The sequence below is a fragment of the Myotis brandtii genome, unplaced genomic scaffold, assembly GCF_000412655.1.
Source record: "Myotis brandtii unplaced genomic scaffold, ASM41265v1 scaffold115, whole genome shotgun sequence".
Taxonomy (NCBI): domain Eukaryota; kingdom Metazoa; phylum Chordata; class Mammalia; order Chiroptera; family Vespertilionidae; genus Myotis; species Myotis brandtii.
The window spans coordinates 11024198-11047222 of NW_005353967.1; the positions used below are offsets into that span (position 1 = coordinate 11024198).

The 23025-nt window shown below is 35.1% G+C and overlaps 1 protein-coding gene across 4 annotated transcripts in view; it reads right to left on the bottom strand.

The window, feature by feature from the left end:
- The window catches only part of ADAMTS6 (ADAM metallopeptidase with thrombospondin type 1 motif, 6), a 229492-nt gene that overhangs the window by 183175 nt on the left and 23292 nt on the right, over window positions 1-23025 (bottom strand). For all 4 annotated transcript variants that reach the window (XM_014549006.1, XM_014549001.1, XM_014548999.1 and 1 more), the window contains exons 4-7: window positions 21493-21661; window positions 17524-17723; window positions 16944-17027; window positions 16067-16212 (exon numbers count right to left, since the gene is read on the bottom strand). In XM_014549006.1, coding sequence (XP_014404492.1) covers window positions 16067-16212; window positions 16944-17027; window positions 17524-17723; window positions 21493-21661 — 599 coding nt within the window. The remainder of the gene's footprint in view (window positions 1-16066; window positions 16213-16943; window positions 17028-17523; window positions 17724-21492; window positions 21662-23025) is intronic.

The window sequence follows — 23025 nt, forward strand, 5'->3', positions numbered from 1 at the left end:
AGCACCAAAGGAAGAATTTGTCTTTTTGATCAATTTGTAGCATCTTAAAATGACCTTATAAAACCTAACAACAGGTCTCCATATCCCCTTAAAGAATCAGTGACAACAACGATAGGCAGCTCAGTGGGACATCCTCTCATATGACAATGGTTTCTCTAAAGGAACTCTGTGGTAGGCCTATATTTTTCTAAGTCTCTTTGCACTTTCAGGAAAGTGAATAAATGAAAACTTGGCATGATACCTATGCAAGATTGCAAACCTTAACATAAGCTGTCAGTCACAATTTTCCCAGGCAATTTTCTTCAGTAAGGCAATGTATTACTCAGGTTTTCCAGAAACATTTCCAATAGCAAGCACTGCAGGAATTATTTTTAATAAACTTTTTGGACTATTATATATAAACATTCATTTGTAAAAGAAGATTAATATTTAAAATAAGCAATATTATTTATCACTCCTAATTGTCCAGTTATATTATATAATGCAGTATTCCTCTTTATCTCTAAAGAATATTTTCATCTAATGTCTTCCATGTCTACTCCCACAAAAAATTGCATTTTTAATTTGATGTCATAAGGTAAAAGTCATCTTACAATAAAAATATGTCCTTTTCTTGCACATTAGAGAAAAAAAATTAATATGGAATAAAAAAATACTCATTTCACAAGTTTAGTGGTCATTGAAAATTGTTATTTACTGGTGTTTTAGATTAGTCTTATTACTTCATTAAACAATTGTAATTTCCTTTTGCCTCCACTATACCAGGAATCTATTATAATAATTCAATTAACAGATATATACTAACTGCTAAACTACAGAAAACAAATCAAACTAAATGTCTGTCTCTAACCAGATTAATTCATTATTTACATCTTCCAAAAACACCATCTGATGATTAAATAAAAAATAAACACACCTAACAGAAGAAAGGCACATTTACTACAGGAGTTCAATTAGGGCAAACAGACACATGAAGAAAATTAAAGTAGATGTAAAATGTTAAAAATAAACAAAAAATGGAATAAAATATTTTAAAAACAAAGAAAAAGAGATATCAAAAACAGATGGGGCCCCAACTGGTTTGGCTTAGTGGCTAGAGCACCAACCTGCAGACCGAAGGGTCCCAGGTTCAATTCCAGTCAAGGGCACATACCCAGGTTGTGGGCTCAATCCCCAGTAAGGGGCATGCAGGAGGTAGCCAATCAATGATTCTCTCTCATCATTGATGTTTCTATCTCTCTCGTCTCCCCTCCTCTCTGAAATCAATAAACATATATTTATCTATAATAATAAAAGCATAATATGCTAATTATACCAAACGTCCAAAGCCAGGGCTGTGAGGGAAGCCTGGTCCCGCGTACCAGAGGGAAGCCAATGCCGGCAGCCGGGAGAAGGAACGCCTACTCTTGCATGAATTTTGTGCATTGGGCCTCTAGTATATATATAAAAAGCTAGGGACACTTGAGAAAAAAACAGAGCATCTAAAAATGTATAATTTTAAAACAAAATCTCAGTGAATGAGTTAAATGGCAGATTATTCACAACAGAAGAGAGAGTTAGGATTTGTAGATATGAAAAAATTTCCCAGACTTCAACATAGAGTGACAAGTAATTGAAGATTATGAATTTTTTAAAAAAAGATAAGGACATGAGGCTAAATAAGGTCAAACATACATACATCTAAAGAGATCCAGGAGAGAATAGAAAGAGTTCAAGAGAGTCTATATTTGAAAATCTAATGCCTGATAAACTTCCACATTGATGACAGATATTAATCCACAAATTAAGCAAGATAAATCTGAGAAATATATTCCTTAAGAGAAATTCAAAATGGCAGACACAGAGAACTTGAAAACAGCTAGAAAGATAAACCACAGAAACAATGACAATCACGCTAACTTCACACATCTTAACAGCAACAAGAGCCAAAGAGAATAAAATATTATTTTCAAAATGTTGAGAGAAAGCAATATCAACCTACAATTGAGAACCCAGCAAAACTATCTTTCAAAAACTAAGTGGAGGGGGAAGATATCGCTAGGTCAACAATAAAGTTTACTAAAGACTTTCTATAAAGAAACTTCTAAAAAATGTTCTTCAGAAAAAAGAAAAATGATCCTGATATGCAAAAAATACAGTGGGAAAAAAACTGGTGTATATGTAAATAAATAAAAACAGCTGTTGTTTATACAAAAATTGCAATGATTATGATAGCAGCAGTAGAGATCGTGCGCTGGTGGTGGTGGTGTCTAGTTTGTGAAGTTAAAAAGAATTAGAAATAAAATGCAGAACATAATACCAGAGAAGTCAAGAGGAGTAGTAATACAGGTTTTAATGTGCTTGATTTGGTCATGAAAGTATAATACTGATTAACTTTACTTTTTAAGTATCCTTAATAAAATGTTAAGAATAACCATTAACAGGGGCAATAGGGTAGGGAAGACCTAGGGGCTGGGAGGAGGGAGGGTAAAGTGCGGGGGTTGGGGGAGAGAAATGGTAGATATCTGTAATACTATCAACAATAAAAAATATATTTAAAAAATAACCATTAAAAGAGTAAAAATGAAGTTTGTAGAGGGGGGGAAAGAATAACAAAAACAAATAAGCAAACAATTCAATCAATACATTTTGGTGATGGCTGCACAACTCTGAATATACTAAAAATCACTGAATTGTGTGCTTTAAATTGACGGACTGTACGGTGTGTGGATTGTATCTATACAAAATTGCTACCAAAATAAAAACCCTCAGTCCAAAAGGAAAAAGCTATGTTTTAGTTTCCTCTATAAGTGCACTGTTTGTTCCCTAAAAATGGGACTGATTACAATGTGGCAGAAAAAACTGGCTTACAAAAAGCACAAACACAATAGTGGTGGAAAGAAGAGCTTAATGACAGCACAAATATTTTCTTGGATACAAAGAAACTCAAAGTTTAAAATAACAGTAGATAGGTAACCAAATTCTGATAAATGCAGGTATAAGTCAAATGCCAGTATGACTCAGAACAATATTAGGGGGAAAAATTTTTTTCCTTAATTTAAAACTATACTTCTAGAAAGAAAGGGGGTAAGTTTTAAAAGTAAGAAAACCTATCTGATCAAAATTCCAATCACAATTAAGTTAATACAAAAAGTTTCATTACAAACTTCTCTTCCTATAAGGCATTGTTTATGGAAAAGGAGAAGTCATATAACAGGTTCACTTCAAAAACCATGATTTGAAAATAGATCAACTGCTGCCTGTTCTCACACACTAAGGAAGTGCTGCTATTTTTAGTCACCTTTCATTTAATAAACATTCAGACTCAGGAATATAGTCATTATTCTTCTCCAACTCTATGGAAAATTAAAAGTACTTACATGCCAAAGGAGAAAAGGCCGAGCAGATTTAAAGGGCTTCAAGGAGTACTCGCCTGCTAAGCACCAACATGATCCCCTCATTCACATGCTGCACCCAAGTCAGGTATACAGTATGCTTACTTTATTTCTGGAAACTATTAAGCAACCCATTTTACACATTTGAATTTTTCTAAGGACCCAGCTACGCAGCAAAGTACCATGCTATCTGGCCATCCTGATGATTTCTAGAGAGTTTAGGTGGAAGGAGTCCCAAGGGCAAGCACTGTCTATTCTGAACTGACAGGTGCACGAAAAGGAGGAAATCAAAGCCTTCTTCCTAACCAAAATACTAAAGAAAAAAATGAAGAAGTGAGGAACTTCCATGGGAAAAGAGAAAAATAAAGTGAACATGAAATTAAAAATAAGTTTAGTGTATATAAAATATCATTTACTGCCATACTACTGAATGACTAATCAGAATTAAGCAACCCTAAGTAACAGAACAAATAAAAATTAAATCATTAAATTGGACATGTTTGTTTAAACCAATAAAATAGAAAGCTGGTAATACATTTAACATAGAAAGTGCATAATTCTGTCTGAATAATCAAAAGTTTGTATAAACAAAATTAGAAACTATTATGTACTATGTACTCCAATCATGTCTTATTTTATAGGTAGTATTTTAAAAAATTAGGTATTCTATCAGCTGCCAATCAATAATTAAGGTGTTACCACAGTGCGTTACATGAAGTCACAAGATTATAGTTACTAATTTGTCTTAAGTGTAACAAAATTTTGTGTATTTCACATATTTCATTATAAATATCAGTTGATAACTTCAACTATTGCTATAATAGATAACTTCAAGTATCATTATCAACATTAATTCTGTGTTTCTGAATGAAGGCAGAATTAACTTAAGTAACTTAAAATTATCTTGGCTAAAAGGAGATGAAAAATTAAGAATTAATCACCTTATAGAATTGCACCCCTGAAACCTATATAATTTTATTAACTGATGTCACCCCAATAAATTCAATTTAAAAAAAGAATTAACCACCTTTGAAAGGGCTGAGGCATGAAGCTGAAACAAGAATTGGTTCAAAATCTGTATACAAAAGATTAGACATACTCCTTCAAAACTAGAAAACGCCCCCTCCACACCCAACCTCCAGTTTTGTTCTCTGAAGAAAGGAAACTAAAGAGGTTCAGTTTCGAGGACACCTTAACCAGAGAAAGGCAAAGGTGAAGCCCAAGTTTGACAAGAGTAGCAGTAAGTTTAACTGAAACCATCTGGCTTTAAGAACACTTACAATTAGGTAAAAAAAACTGTTGGGTTATTTTCTGGAGAAACTGATGGTCTCACATAAAAGATCCCAATGACACTGACATATTTGCTTCCCCAGAAAAAAAGCCAACCAACAGCCAGTCTCCCAAAAGGAAATCCTCCATCAACAAGCCCTCACCAATGTAAATAAGGCTCCCAATGAGCATTTTGTCCATATGAACAGCTAGCCAAGGCACCTCAAAGAAAAAGTAAAAATAAACCAAGAAAAAGAGTGCATGTGTATGGACTTGTAGCAAATATTCTCATATAAGCCAAACTCTTTCCCACCTCATTTACTAGTACTTACTAGTATTTATTATTTGCACTGCTGGTTTCATATGCTTAAAACACATGCTTCCTCCTCCAATATGGCTGACTGCTCATCCTTCAGAGCTTTTAAATAAAGTTACTTTATCAGAGAGACTTTCTACCCCATATACGTATCACACATTAAAATTATGTATTTCTTTGGGTTTTTTAGTAATCTATTTCTCTCTCTAGAGTGAAAGCTAGGGACTTAAACTTGTATCTGTCTTCACTGTTATATGATCCCAACAACTTACACACAGTAAGCACTCAATAAATAAGATGTTACCACAGCACATTACATTGAAGGTCTCAATGAATGAATATAAATGCACTCTTATGGTATTTCTTGGAGGAGAACATTTTTATATGCCTCAAAATTATTTTTAATAGCTTTCCTATTCCTTTTCCCAGCCTTTCCACTGAAGCCTATACAGCCCTATATAAATCTCTTAGTCTTTGCTTTCCATTTATCAATAAAATAGAAAAACAATTTATTCTTTTAATTAACTTCCGAAAAGTTACTGTACCATTTTAAGTGAATCTTTCAGGTCCCCAAACCTATTTGAAAAGTTAAAATCCAGAACTCAAGAGAAATGGACTAGTAGGCAAGATCCCCTAAATACTTGGCATAATTTGCAAGATTTGTAATTCATCTTCTTCTCACTTAATAGTGTTTTTAGGATGTATGGCTTGTTAATTTAGCTCATGTAATATGTAAACTAACCATCAGGAGATAGGACCAAAGATATGGGAGATTATCAAACAAAAAATATCAATGTAAAGCAAAGAAACAGAGGAAATGCTTTTGAAAAATCTATATATATAAACTTCCCCAAAATAAGTTATTAATTTCTTCAGATTAATTTCCTTAATTTCCTCTTTTGCCTTTTTGTATAACAGGCAAAAATACTGTAATTGCCATAAAGAGAACCTCTGAAAAGAGAAAAGCTGTAGAAAGCAAGTTTAAAGGAGAGATGTGGAATTTGGTTGGTGGCGTATTAAGTTTGAGATGCATGGAGGTGTCAATTAGACAACTCAATGTACAAATACAGAGTTTAGAAGAGGGGTCAGGGCTACAGATGTATATTTGGATATAAATGGTGCTTAAAGTTATATATATATTAGAGGCCCAATGCACAAAATTTGTGCAAGAGTAGGCCTTCCTTCCCTCCAGCCACCAGCAGACACCTGGGACCCGGGCTTCCCTCACAGCCCCGGCTTCCAACCGGAAGGATGTCTGGTCTAATTAGCATACTATGCTTTTATTATTATAGATAATAGTGATATAGATGGGAAAAGATTTGACTCTAAAGCCAACTTTCCACTATGCAACAATATCTATTGAATAAGTACTTGAATAATTAATATACTCCTCAGAATGACTATTTGATTTTGTATGAAATTAAATGTTCATCTTTAACTTTTTATATAAATGCAATAAAGAATTTGAATTGATAGTTAAAAATCATCCCACAAAGAAAACTTCAGGTCCAGATGTCTTCACTTGTGAATTCTATAAAACATTTGTGGAAGGAATAACACTGATTCTACATGAACCTTTGCAGAAAATTGGAAAGGAGGAAATATTCTTCAACTCATTCTGTGAAATCAACATTACCGTAATGCCAAAACCAGACAAAGACATTATAAGAAAACTACAGAGCACTATCCCTCATAAAGGTAGATTGAAAAAGATATAAACAAAATTTTGGCAAATCATATCTAACAATATACTAAAAGGAAACACATTATGACCAAATCCAAGAATGCAAGGTTGGTATAACATTCTAAATCAATCAAGGCAATTCACTGTATTAGTAAACTAACAAAAGAAAAACCATATGATCATCTCAATAGATACAGAAAAAACATTTGACAAAAGTCAACAGCCATTCCTCATACAGACTCAGCAAACTAGGAATAGAAGAGAACTTTGTCAGCCTGATAAAAAGCATATACAAAAACTCCACAGGAAACATCACACTTAATCTTGAAAGATGGAATGCTTTCCCACTAAGATCAAGAACAAGACAAGGATATCTGCTATCACCATCTTTATTCCACATTGTACTAGACCAGCGGTTCTCAACTTGTGGGTTGCGACCCCTTTGGCGGTCGAACGACCCTTTCACAGGAGTCGCCTAAGACAATCCTGCATATCAGATATTTACATTACGATTCATAACAGTAGCAACATTACAGTTATGAAGTAGCAACGAAAATAATTTTATGGTTGGGTCACAAAATGAGGAACTGTATTTAAAGGGCCAGAAGGTTGAGAACCACTGTACTAGACATTCTAGCCAGTGAAATAAGGCCAAAAATAAATAAATAAGTTCAGAATGAAAAAGAGTGAAACTATCTTTAATATCAGGAAACATGGTCATCTTTGTAGAAAATCCATTGGAATCTTTTAAAAAGCTACTAAAATTAATAAATGAACTTAGCAAGGTTGCAGGATAAAAAATCAACTGTTTTTTATATATTAGTGATGAACAATTATAAAATAAAATTTCAAAAACAATACTATGTACAATAACATAAAAAATAACAAAAGGTCAGAAATCCACAAAATAGGGCTGAGTAAAATTAGAGACATAAATAAAGAGCTACTCCTTATTTACAGGTGGGGAGAATCTGCATTGTTAAGAGGTCAGTTCACTAGATCCAGCCCAAACTCAACAGAAGTAGATTACATAAAGTAAGGAACACCAGGAGAGAGATCATTGGGGGCCATCTTAGAAGTCTGCCTGCCACAGTGACCAATATTATTAATGTATCCACACATTATTTTTGTTGAACACCCCTATAATTCCTCTAAAGAGAATCTAGAGACAAACTGCATGGTTTGTTTAAATCCTAGGTCTTCTAATTAATGTGTGATCTTGTCAATCATTTAATTCACCAGAACCTCAGTTTCCTCATCAAAAAAAGGAGATAGTAACAGAACTTATCTCATAAAGTTATTATCCTATATAATAAAAGCCTAATATGCTAAGTGTCTGACCGTTTGTTCGACTGTTCGACCAGTCGCTATGACGTACACTGACCACCAGGGGCAGACGCTCCAACCGGTAGGTTAGCTTGCTGCTGGGGTCTGGTTGATGGGTACTGGGTGAGACAGGCCGGACACGGACACGCAATGGAGCCCTCCCACTGTCTCTCCTCGGCCCCTATCATGCACCAGTGGGATCCCTCGGCCTGACCTTCACCCTCTCCCAATCCGGGACCCCTCAGGGGATGTCGGAGAGCCAGTTTCAGCCCAATCCCCGCAGGCCAGGCCAAGGGACCCCACCAGTGCATGAATCCATGCACTGGGCCTCTAGTGAGGTTATAATGATCAAATATATGTAAAGCAATTACATATTTGTCATATAATAAGCAACTGCATAAATACACTCATAAAACCATTATAAATACTAAACTTATTCCTCAAAGTTAAGTATTTATTACAACACATCCTTCTTTGATTTAACTATTTAATGATGCTGTTAGAAACAAAGCACAATTTTAAGGTGTGTACAAACATATTTACTAAATCGCATGTATTTACTCAACCTTAGGCACTAAAGTATTTTCTTATTCCCATTTGTAATTAAAGTTTAACAAGCAAACATAGGTAATGCCTGGGATGATCATAATTCTGTTTTACCTGGTTCTAGTTTGTACCTGTTGTATAGATATCATGTCAATGGTACTCTCTTTCACTCTTAAAAGTATCCTAGATAAGACAAGAAATTATGGTGCCCAAGTCTGTCATGATCATAGATTGGAATGGAAACATCTATATAAATACATCTAGATGGAGCCAGTAACCAAGTGAAAAGAAAACAAAAAAGAAGGGTGAGGGTAATGGATAAGAATGACAGAGCCAGAGTGGTAAGAGAATAATAAATTCTTCACAATGTCCAAATACCAAAATAAATTCATCCACAATCTGAATTCAAGATTCCTCTGTGGCCTGTAAACCTAACATAGTCTTAAAAACTTAGTAATAGCTCATAAAAATTTTAACTGGCATTTCCTTAAGGATTAAAAAAAACAACCATAAATGAATACCAAATAAATGTCAATGTACCATATTTAATTTTCCTTTCCTTTGTTTTAATATGTAATCATGAAGCCAATATATAATTCTGATATTTTAAAAAAAAATAAGAAAACGTGTTTAAATCTATACATTACAGGCCAAGTTTTAGAAAGAAACCATTTTTTATAGCTATTTTTAATCTCCCATCTAAAAACATTAGTTCACTTTGGAAAGTATAATCCCTTTAAATTCCAGCAGCATCAAAGCAAATAGTCATGATCTCTTAAGAGGATAAATATGCTCATTTTAATTAAATGACTAAATTATGTAAGTTGGTATGCAATTTTTGCTTCTGTATTTTGAGATGTAGTTATAGGTCCTATGTATTCTATTAATGAAAAACTGAAAGGGCAATATAATTATGGCAGAGTATCCTATTAACATATGAATTTCTTAAAGATTTGTATCTTGAATTTTCAAGAATTTAGGCTAATAAAAGGAATGAAGTTCTGGTATATGCTACAACCTGAATGAACCTTGAAAACACTATGCAAAGAAGCCAGTCACAAAAGTCTGCATATTATGTAATTCCATTCATACGAAAAGTCTAGATTAGGCAAACCTATAGAGACAAAAAGTAAATTAGTGATTGGCTAAAACTGGAGCTAGGGTGGGGTAGAGGAAGGGAATGGGGATGACTTCCTTTGGGAATGATGAAAATGTTCTAAAATTAATTATGTTGATGGGTGCACAACTTTGTGAATACACTAACTTCCATTGAATAGTGTACTTTAACTTGAGTAATTTGTATGGCCTGTGAGTTTTATCTCAATAAAGCTATTACAAAAAAAAGAATTTAGGTTATAATTCCTATCTGAAATATATACTATTATATATTACTATCATAAAAATAGAAAACATTATTCCAATGCTAGATAGTAGACAAAGCCAGGAAATGTATGCATTAGTGTGTTCATGTTAATTGCTCAACATTGGTGCAAGTACACTTTATGCTACTAAATTCCTAGTGATTTTCAGACTACAAATGGATTTCTTTAATATTTTTGCATAAAAATAAGTTTTAAAATTGGCTTAACTTTAAATTTGTGGAGGATATTTCCTGAATTCATGTGGAAATATAAATAGTTTTAAAATAATCTGTCAAATAGCAAATTTTTATTCCTAAATAGCTATTAATTTAGTTTCTCAATACAAAGGATAATCTGAGTTTTGTATCAAGTGTAACATTTTAAGTGTATACATACAGTCCTATTTTATCTTCTTAAATTCTGTTTCCAGAGTTTCAAGTACAAAAATATTAATCATTTCTTGACCTAGTTATACAGTGTCACATTCCATTATTTTTAAAAAGTTATTATCAAGATGATTTAGGTAAACACTAATAATCATGAAATATTTAAATAAATATAGTCTATATAAGCAATCAGTATGTTATTGCTACTGATATTTCAACTAAAAAAAAATCACAAAAATAAAAGATCGGTTTCATTATTCCACCATTAGTGTTTATTTATTTCATATGGCCATATTTCCATAGATGTATACATTATGGCACTAACTCTGGTATTCAGAGCTACGATGTCAGTTAGTTGATATACCATAGAGAAGTATTCATACATCACTTTAGAAAGAGACATGAAACTGCTCTTTGGTATGGCAAAGTGTTAAGATTCAGTAAAGCTAGCAGAGTGACATCAGCAAGATGATGAAATAGAAGATACCAACCTTCATTCCCCCACAAAAACAATTAGGCTGTAATCGACAAATGAAAAGAACCCTGGGAGGAGGGCTCTAGAGTGCAAGTAAGCACCTACCTATAGCAACATAATAGAGCAAAAATGGAGAATAACTACACAGAAGGGATCACTGGGGAGGTCGGCTTCATGGAGATATCTGACGACAACTAGGAACAAAGAAAAAGGGTGGGAACCACAAAATAGAGACCATCGGGGTCCTCAGTGGCCTGCTCTGCAGAGGACCCCGGCATCCTGTGCCCCTGAGGGCCTCAACAGCCCTCACGACAGCTGCAAGTTCCGCAGCTGCAGCTTCCACAGGAGAGGACCCCATAAGGTTCCCCAGCTTCCACAGCATGGGCCCCAGCAGCCTGCTCCACAGAGGACACTGGCTGCTTTCCCATCAGGTAGCCCATAGCCATCACTGTGGTGGTGCCCTGGGGCGAGGGCTGCCAGCACCTTCCAAACCTGAGCACACCTGACTCCAGAGCCACAGTAGCTCCGCTGACTCCTGCACTCCAAACCTCGGCTCCAAGGCCGCTCTGCATTCATCCATGCTCCAGACTCCAGCCTCGTGGCTGCTCCACACATGCCCACACCTCACAAACCAGAGCCAACACCATTGCAGAATAGCCCGCGTCGTGGGCCCAAATGCTGCCGCTGCTCCGTGCATGCCCATGCGTCAGACTCTGTCTTCATAGCCACTTGGTACATACCGCATTTCACATGCCATCACTGCAGGGTAACCTGTACACCAGCTCCTAGAGCCGCTGTCACACTGCAGGCACTGGCACTCTGTCCCCGGCTCCACCACTGCTCCACGGGTGTCTGCAAGCTGGACCTGGCACCAAGAGGAATCTCCTCCCCAGCTGCATATCACATACCCCATTGGGAGGAAAAGAGACCAGGCGGTCCAACCAACCTTCACTGCTGCTGCAGACAACTGCAGCCTGGGCCATTGAGAACCCCTGAAATCTCCCAACATTAACTTCAGCTGATGGAGATGCATGGAGACTACCCTGCTGGCAGTTTTGAGTTTCCTCAAAAATTTAAAAGTAGAACTGCCATGTGATTTAGCAATCCCACTTATAGGTAACATATCCGGAGGAAGTGAAATCAATAAATTAGTACCTGGAAGAGATGTCTGCATTCAGAGTTCATTGCAGCACTATTCACTACAGCCAAGATATGAAAACAACCTAAGTGTCCATCAACAGATGAATGGATAAAGAACATGTGGTGTACTTATGACCCAGCAATTCTACTTCTGGTATTCCAAAAAACCCAAAACACTCATTCAAAAGAACTCCTAATTGGTAGTCACAAAATAGTCATGTGATATAAAGTCTAGCATAGGAAATATAGTCAATAATATTGTAATAACTGTGTATTGTGCCAGGTGGGTACTGGAAATATCAAGGGGAAGACTTTGTAAAATATATCATTGTCTAACCACTATGCTGTACACCTGAAACTAATACAAAATAATTCTGAATATAAACTGCAATTGAAAAATAAAATTTAAATAAAATTACAATTGTGGCCCTAGCTGGTTTGGCTCCATGGATAGAGTGTCGTCCTGCAGACCAAAGGACCGGGTTCGATTTCGGTCAAGGGTACGTACCTTGGTTGCAGGCTCCTCCCTGGCCCAGGCCCTGTGTAGAAGGCAACCAATCGATGTGTTTCTCTCACATCGATGTTTCTCTCTGTCTTTCCCTCTCTCTTCCACTCTCCCTAAAAATCAATGGAAAAATATCCTCGAGTGAGGATTAACAAAAACAAAACAAAAATAAACAAAAACTGCATTTGTGGTAGACAACCTCTGGGGAAAAAAAAGAAATGTGTAATATACAGTATATACATAATAAAATATTATTCAGTTATAACAAGAAGAAAGTCTTATCATTTGCAACAACATGGATGAACCAGAAGGGCATTATGCTAAATGAAATACACCAAAGAGAGTAAGTCAAATACTCTCTGATCTCACTTATATGTGGAATCTTAAAAAAAACAAGAGCAAAACAACACAAAAAAAACCTCATAGAAACTGAGAATAGAATGATAGTAGCCCAAGGTTGGGGGTGGGGGAAATGTTAGTCAAACGATACACACTTTTAGTTATAGGATGAATAAATTCTGAGGATCTAATACACAGTATGACTATAGTGACTATAGTTAATAATTCTGTATGTATACTTGAACTTTGCTAAATTAGTAGATGTTAAACAGTCTCGCCCCAAAAAAAGAAATAAGAAACAAGGTAACTATGAGGTGATAGTGTGTTAATTAACTTGATTATGGTAATCAGCACAAAATGTATATGTATATCAATTCATCATGTTGCATACTTTAAATATACACAATTGTATTTGTCAATTATACCTCAATTATTTTTAAAAAGATTAGATAAAGTTAGCTGATGTAGCCCTAACTGGTTTGGCTCAGTGGATAGAGCATCGGCCTGCAGACTGAAAGGTCCCAGGTTCGATTCCGGTCAAGGGCATGTACCTTGGTTGCGGGCACAGCCCCAGTGGGGAGTGTGCAGGAGGCAGCTGATCGATGTTTCTCTCTCATCGATGTTTCTATATATATAAAGTTTTAAATGCTCTTTGGTGTTAATTCAATATTTTTGATACCATGTAAAATAACAAAATTTTTTTTACTTTAGTTTCTTTCTGTCTAGTCACAGTGATCTGATAACTTTGTAGCACACAGTTTATTTTACATTTATATCAGTAAAATAAAACAATGAAATTTTATTTGCTAAGAGGAGATAACATCTTGAGCTTTTCTACTGTTTTCCAAAAGTAACTAGTATTATTACCTAAGTAACTATAGTTCCAAATGGTTTTCTGCTTAAAACATTTAAATCCCTAGGACAAAATTAGGCCTAGTGGAGATAAACATATCCATTAATTTTTCTTTGGAATTCTCGATAGATACATTATACATTCTCCCTAGTGAGCCGCCATTTCAAGCAAACATAAATCACTATCGTACCTCTAAATGGTGGAGTCCTAGCCCTGAATATGTTAATAAGTGAGTTACATAAAACAGTTTTCAACATTACTATAAAATTGTCTATGGAATTCTCATAATTACTTTTACTAAAAGTAGTAGTATGATTTAAACATATTCAATTTCACAAATCAAACATTTATAAGGAAGAGTCAAGCACTGGTAAAACCTCCAAACAACAACAACAAAATAAACCTAAATATTAGAGATGACAGCCATCTCCTTTGGCTAAGTCACTCTGTGGCCCTAATAATTCAAAATTACTTGTAGACTTTTAAATAAAGTAAAAGTTAGTTTGAGACTTCAATAACAATTCAAATCCATTCTATACTGCCCAAAGGGACATATTTCTAACCTCCACTACATAACCAATATAAAATGACATGAGATATCAACCCGTTAAAATACTGTCCTATTAAATCCTGAGATCATTTCTAGTGCTGGTCTGACCATTTCGAGACAAGTTTACAAAGAAAATTTTATGTTCAAATCTCAGGCATCAAAAAAAGCACTAAAAGTTCTTATTGAAGCAAAGGTCTCTGCAGAGGATCAAAAAATATCTGGGCCAATTCAGAGTAACAAGTCAGACAGCCAAATGTAGCCAGTGCAAAGACAGAGTGGCTAACTGCCCAGATGTACTTCACTCCTCAAATACTTACAAATGTGCACTGCTGCTGCAACTCCTGCCACTTGATGCAAAAGTTACAAATCCAATGCAGATACAATAATAAAAATGTGAGCACCAAGAGCCACTGGGCATTGTCTTTGTGATGAGGTAGGGCTTTATAAATATAAACACAGGAGCCAATGTAAATATCTGTAATCACTTTCCTAACCATATTAATAGACATTTTCCTCTAGTAATTTCATTGACATTAATGATATCTGTATATATTTTTACACAAAGCTTTCTACATTTGCACAACTTCTAAAATATTTTAACTCCTCAAATATATGTGGGAATCATTCCAGATCACAAGATGCCGAGGAATTGCAGGATTTATCAAACTGATGTATCAACACATATGAATATAAAACTGTGCCATTTTGTTTTTATTCAACAAGCATGTCATAAACAAATTATTCTGGTTTATGATGTCAGGTAGATGAAGGCAATTAAAGTAAGTCTAACTGTTAAAAAAATAAACTCAGAAACTTTACAACTCTAAGAGAAATTTTTTTTTAAGCTAAATTCACTCAAGATTCTGGGTCTAAAGATTCTAATCCCATATTCTTTCTACTCCCTCCATCGAGTTTGATGTAGAGTCATGAGCACACCAGATGAAGTATATGTTAAATACCGCTTTGCAAATTAAAAGAACAATCAAAATAACAAGGGCTATTGCATTTAGCCAAGATAGAACAATGCTTCCACTTTGTTTATTGTTCTTTGTTATTATTTATTGTTTTCAATATTAAATGCTGATTAGAGGTCAAAAGACAAACTTATCTTAAAATGATTTAAGCATACTTCTAGTCAATCATAACTCAAGTATAAAAAATCCAAGACAGCATAATATAATCAAAATAGACAGAAACACCATGGTTTGAGTCCTGTTTTTTCACTTATTAGCTGAATGATCTTGAGCAACTTCAGTATTTTGAACCAGTTTCCCCATTTCTTACATGGGGAAAATAATAACAATATCTACTTCACAGAGTTGTTGGAAAGTAAGGAACAAAATGGATCTGAAACCAGTTTTGTAAAACTGGTTAAGAAATAGATGCAATCATTGGGTTACCATCAAATAATGTTTGCCTGAGAGACAAGCTATTCAACATATAGTATAATAAAGCTTCATATATATATATGTAAAGCATATCTTAATTTAAATAGTTTTAATTAAATAAACATTCATCTAAGTAAATGGTGTAACTATCGATGTCCACTCTTTTAACACTTGGAGTTAAGAATAATTAATATATTTTATAACCAAGAGTGATGACATTTTTAGTTTTAAAATATATTTTTCTCATACTTTTAAAAATCTTGCATTTAGTATGTTCAATTCACAAAGCAAATATGTGCTTCCAATTAAACCCTATGAACAGACCTTAGTAGAAGGTAAGATATTTATTAAATTTCTACCTCAACTAAATCTTCCTTTTTCTTATTTGATGCAAACACAATAACAGTGTAATATATTCTTTCTCAGTGGTGAATAATAAGTTACCATTTTACTTTCTCTATATTCATTGCCTAAATAAGTCTTTAGATAGAACCAAATATAGTTACAAAATCAAACACAACAATCAAAGGTAAAATACTTGCAACAAACCATACCTAGTCATAAGAACCGCATTATCGTGGTGGGCAATCCCATTTTCTGGAATGATGTTTCCATCAGTTTGGTGGGAGAGAATGGATTTCTGCCATTTACAGAAGCTATTGAGGGACTTGTCTGCATGGTGGTTTATCTCCAAGTTTGGCTGCAATACAACATGCATACCAGAAATGTTCCAAACAAATTACTAAGGTCAATTGTTAAAACTTTTGAAGACTAAAGTGGGGCTATAATTAGAAGCAGTGGTTTCTAGGAATACTCTCTTGCCAATTTTTATCTCTGTAATATCTGACCTAGAGCTAATTTAGTGTACTATTAAACAAACATTCTTTCTAGTTCTAGCTTTAAGATAATGTGAATATGTGTGATTATCAGCATATAAAATCAACCAAAACCACTATTAGAAGGTCTGTTGTGCAAATGTTTATTTTTATACTGAAACACACAGCTAATATACATATATAGCTCTAACATGACATAAGAGGTATATTCTTGGAAACTTTAAGTATGCTAAATGTGCCCTAGCTGGTTTGGCTCAGTGGATAGAGCGTCGGGCTGGGGACCAAAAGGTCCCAGGTTCGATTCCGGTCAAGGGCACATGCACAGGTTGTGGGCTCAATCCCCAGCGGGGGACGTGCAGGAGGCAGCCGATCCATGATTCTCTCTCATCATGGATGTTTCTATCTCTCTCTCCCTCTTCCTTCCTCTCTGAAATCAATAAAAATATATTTTTTAAAAAATTTGCTAAATGCTTAGTGCTGAAAATCATATTCAACTAGAACTTCCTAAGAGGAGCAATAATACAATATATTATTTTATAATACATAATTCTATAGCCTGTCAAGATTTTAGATTTATAAACTAACTCATTCTTACCTGATCATCCGTGAGAACAATTAAGCGGACCACTATAATATTCACAACGTTTCCTATGCTGGAATCACGGTAAAGTTTGGCAACCTGACCTCCAGAAAATAAGAAAAGACACAAAGTCAGACAAAAATCATAGGGTGATTAATATTTTTATAGAGTGGCAAAATAATTTTTCATGAATTTAGCTACTATGTATAAAAAAAGTTTTCTTTCATCCCATGTCACTTAGAGCAATACCCTCCAGATGCCTCGGTAAAAGGTCCAAGAAATATTTTCTCCTAAAGATGAATGACAACATAGTGATTAAGAGGATGAGCTGATGTGTCAAGTTAAAGAAAACCTCTTAAACAAGATTTAATATGACCTAATTAATTAAAAAGTCATATTATCTGAAAATAATAAGATCACCTTTAAATGCATTTTCTATGGAACTGAAACATTAGTAGATCACGTCTTTTTCATTTTAGAGGAATAAATTCTTAAAATCATTATTTCCCAATAAAAATCTATGACCTTAGTAAAAAAAAAAAAAAACACAACAAAACTATTAAATTAAAATATTATGAAGAGGGATCAAACTTACAATATTCATTACACTCAAAATGTAATGTTCAATGTCTTTGCGGCCATGATAGGACACCATCATTTTGTCTGCCACGACTAATGTCTCCACAAAGCGCTCAATGCTTGCCGATCTCTTCTGTCTGTGTGTGCCATTAATTGGTGGTGCAGAAGGAAGGGGAGATGTGTCATTCAGCCACCAAGGGTTGCCACCTATGAGGTCTACAACAGAAACAATTAACTAGTTCAGATAGGCTCATTAATTACATTTATTTATTTATAGGTCTTTTCTTTAGACATGCTTCTCATAAATTCTCTAACGTATTAAGATTTTTCAAAGTGAGGGGAGGGGATGAGGAAATTCAGTAGTGAGAAAATTAAATTCTTTAAAGTTTTCAAAATAATTATATAAAAAAATCAAACGTTCAATTGCTTATGAAAACAAAATAAATCTAATGAATTACTTAATAAAAATATTTTATTAATATTCAACTGCTCGTAAGAACAAAATAAACCAAATGAACTACTTAATAAAAAGAATTTTCAAATAATCATTTCACATTATTCCAGTAAGTGATTACATCATAATACTTTTAAATTTAGAATAGGTATTTTAAAAAATCATTTAAGGTTGTTTAAAAAGCAACTAGAGCACTAATTTTCTAAACAGCCTAAGACAGTTCTGATGAAGAACATTAATGTTGCAAAAGTCTATTCCTAAGATGAGCATTTATTTTTAAAGATGCTTTTATTAAACTATCTTAATTAGAGCAATTCTAGTACACTAGCTATCTCAATTCTAAAAAGCTGTGAATAAATTTTTCACTTAATTTTGCAGTCTACAACTATTTATACTGACAGAGTACCCAGAGTATTCCTTTTCCAAAACCTAGAGGTAGAGGGCATTAGAATGATTCCAGCATGACTCACTTTAAACTACATCTCAGTGTGGACTGTGGTTGACCCATGGTTTTCTAGACGTTTGGTTCTTCAGCGCACAGGAAATCTGTTAGTGCTATGGCATTTGTAAATACTTTCCTCATTTATATTCATTTTCACTTAATAAACTTGAGCAGGTACAGGTCCTCTGCATATCTCACTTATATTTCCTTATATACAGAAAATCTTTTGACCCTCCACTTATTGAAAAATTTAGATTAATTTATATACTTGACAGAAAGTGGTACTTTATCTTTCTAATTTCTTTAACCTTTCCTTTTAAATATGACTTTGGGAGAAGTTATAAATTTTAAGAAATAAGATGAATATGACCATGAGAAGAATCAGTCAAATATCTTTGAAACTCAGTAAGTTAGTGTCTTGAACTAAGCTGTTGAAATAGTATCACAATTAAGATCAGTAGTTCTTAACCAGACATTTCCCAAACTTAGTGAATACGAAACACTTTTTTCCCAATAACATCTAATGACATTCTCACAGAACTTAGAGGACTGCTACCATATTCCCATTATTGGGAAGCCAGTGAAGTGTCTGAAGGTGTGTAGTACAGCCAGATCTAGGTGACAAAAAGACAAAGTTGGAGACAGAAAGACCAGTTAGAAGCAATTACAGTGTACTAGGCAAGAAACAATGAGGGTGTGAACTAAATCAGCTGGTGCTAGGGGTGGTAGAAATGGCTATTGAATGGAACAGATGAAAAGCAAGGACCATTTATGAAATAGTCTCAGTAATGTAGGGGGAGAGATTGTAGAAGAAAGTCTTCCCCAAAAAGGGCAGAATTTCATGATGGCAATTTGACTCATGCCTAAACCATCTAAAATAATAAAAGCATAATATGCTAATTGGACCAGACATCCTTCCAGACGACCTTCCGGACGAAGCCGGGACTGTGAGGGAAGACCGGGTCCTGGGTGCCAGAGGGAAGCCGGTGCAGGCAGCCAGGGAAGGAAGGCCTACTCTTGCACAAATTTCGTGCATCGGGCCTCTAGTTAAAAAATAATGATCTGCCTGAGTAAGACCACTTAATGAGATAGGCACTTCAAAAGGGGATGATTCGCACTGGCCAGTTTGGGTCAGTGAATAGAGCATCGGCCTGCAGACTCAATGATCCTGAGTTCGATTCTAATCAAGGGCACTTACCTCGGTTGCAGGCTTGATCCCTGGCCATGGTCAGGGCATGTGCAGGAGGCAACCAATCAATGTGTCTCTCACATTGATGTTTCTCTCTCTGTCTCTCCCCCTCCCTTCCACTCTCTCTAAAAATCAATGGAAAAATATCCTTGGTTTAGGATTAACAACAAAAGAGGATAATTTGACTATTCAAAAATTATAATAAACAACTAAATATTTTAATCCTCATTTTTACAAAATTATAGATAGTTGTACTTATAGCCTAACTTTCTTAAACATAAGATAAAATAAACTACGTCCATAATGTTTAGATTCCTTACTCAATACAAAGACCAATTAAACATATTTTTAAATTATTTACTATGAAATTTTGTTTCATGCCCTAAGTGGATTCACTTGAAGTGGCCTTTTTCTAGTACTAATTATTCTGACCAACAAAGGACCTCCCATAATTAAAAGCCTCAGGGATTACTCAAGAAGAGAGAATGCAGAATAAGAACAGTCAGTTGAGGAAAGAACTTTAAAGAACACTTATACTTGAAGCAGAAAATAAGGAGCCCATGAAGGACACAAAAGAAACAAAAGGGTGATGCATTCACTAATTGCAAGGCAATCCACTCTGTTTTTTACAAATCTACGTATTGAACCCACCCCATTTTTTATTAAAAGTACTTGTTGGAGAATTCTTCTCTGCATTAAGCTGAAATCTGCCTTTGAAATACGATGCCCCTAGTTTCAGCTACTGTAACTACACAGAAAAACAAATCTAGTCATATATATATGTGTGTGTGTGTGTGTGTGTGTGTGTGTGTGTGTGTGTGTGTGTGTGTTTTCTTTTAATGCTAGAAACAGTTACCCCAATAATGATAGCTACAATTTAACTGAGTAACTAATGTGTGATAAAAGGAGTACTCGGAGAGAGAGGTTGGGTAATTTGTCCAAAGCTACACCAAAGCCCATGTTCTTTCTACTATGCTATGCCATGTCCTCTATTTCTCTAAGTTTTCTAATCTTTAGACTGAACAGCCTTCCAATCCCCTAACTCTAGTCTTGCTCTTCTTTAATTCAGTCTCTAGATGGCTGCCAGAGTAATCTTTATGAAATCCAGATCTGACCGTGTGATTCCTACTGCATAAAACCTTTCAATGGTTTTCCAGCACACTTAGGATAAACAAACTCCCTAACGTGGTTTATAAGGCCTTTGTGATTTGATTTGGCCTCTTCTAATTTCTCGAGTTTCATCACTCACTACCACACCCCCAACTACTAAGAATCTCACCCCTATTTTTCCAACCCATATTCTAATATCCAGTTATATGAACTGTCAATTCCTGGAACATGACATTCTCTCTTCAGATTCAGAACCTTTGTAAATGCTGTTTCCTCTATATGGAATGCTACCAACTGCTCCCTCTACCTTTGCCAGCTACCCTGTCTTACTCCTTGGGCCTCAGTTTAGAAGTCACTTCTTCCATGAAGCCTTCTTTGGCCACTGAAGTTTAGGTGTGTTGCTCCTTCTATATATGTTTACATCCTCGAATACTACCTTAAAACTCTCCAAGTCTTATTCAAGTGTCTAGATTCCTGTCGCTAGCATAAAAATATCAAGCTAAGCAAACAGCACCGAGTGCTCTGGAACACCTGTGTATGAGAACTATAACTACTACTTGGATGAAATAAGGTGGGCTTCTTTCCCCTTCAAAGAAAAACTAATAAAATTTTACACAGATTTCTATTTCAAAGAGATTCCAAGATTGACTTAACACTACTGATAGGTGACATTTTTAAAGAAGACTCTGGACATTATCATTTTAATTACTCAAATTATTATTTGCTTATTATTATTAACCTTGCCAGAAGAAACAGAATGGCAACACAATACAGTACGTCGCTCACTCACCAGAAACCCCACAATGGGAGTGATCATACATATGCCGTTGCTGAAGGGTAGACTTTTTGTAAATTACATGGGGATGGCCATTTTCATAACTAAACTGTTTGGAATCCTCTGTGGTATTCTTTAATGGTTCAATAAAATATTCTTCATCTTCTGTTGCAATAACACCATGCTAACAGAGAAAAAAACAAAGAATTTGCCAAGAAGAAGCATTTGAATATCATCAGTACCAAAAGTTAAAAATAAACGGATACCTCGCCAAAAAGGTTAAAACACATGTTAATAAAAATTAAATAAATTGTCCATACTCAGCAAAACATTATATAAATTTTCCTTTCCTTTAAAAAGGATGTTTAAGTACCTCTACATGTTATGCCCTGTACAAAGCATGACACATACATTATTTCCTCCAATCCTCCTAACAACTCTATGAGGTCGCAGAGATCTCTATGTGCTCACGAAGACTTATTTCCTTTCCAAATTTTGCACACTTAACTACCTCCTCTGTGTTTAGGTATAACTTTGTAAATCAGCTTGGCCAATAGAAAATGGGCAGTGTTGTACCTGACCTACAGGCCAAGCCCCTGAAAACCTCCCCAGCAGAATTCCCCACTCTCTGTCCAGAAAAAAAAAAAAAAAAGACCTAGGGAAGGTGGAAACCAAAAGAGAAAGAACCTGGGTCTCTGAAGGACCTCATGGAAAGCTGTTGAACATAGACGCTGATACAAGGGAGAAATAAACTTTAATTGTGATAACTGACATTTTAAGGTTTATGTTTCACCAATTAGTATGTCCTTAATTAATATACCTGCCATATATCACTGTTTTGCCAATGAAGTAACAGGCTCAAAGGTTAAGAACTTGCTCAATATTATACAGAGGCAAGTGAAGGAGCTGGAAGACACACAAAACTCTGCTCTTATTCACAGTATTAATTGCCTTACACCTAGTTATTGAGCCAAGTCCTACTCAGCTCAGTCACTTCTCTTTAAAACTTTCTCTAGCTCAACTGGAGTAGCTTCCCCCACCCCCCAAGTTCCAACAGAGCTTATTATTTATTTTTAATTAATTTATTTATAATTAATTCCACACTGCTTTGCTACATCTCAACTCCTGGAGCTGTGTTTCAATGTATTATAGCTTTTCAACTGCATGTGTTATCTTCCCAAGTATACTAGATGCTTTCTTAAGGCAAAGGGTTCTATCTGTAACTGTTACAGCCACAGAAAGTGTCCCACATGTATTACACTAAATAAAAAATTGCTAACTAAAAGAAATGAGATAGTAAAAGTTATCTGCATCAGAAATAAGACGTTCCATCCCTGTCTAATAGTATTTTCCTAAGTGTGGCACATGAGAGGACTGCTCTTAATCCGACTAATTTACCCTGTAACACTGGATAAAACACAAACTCCCCGGGTATTTCCTCAGCTGGAAAATGAAAGGGTTGGTGTAAATTAGTGGTTTTAAAACAGCACTCTGGGGAGCCCTAAGGGTTCCATGGAAGTGCCCTCAGGGGACTGCCCCAGACAACAA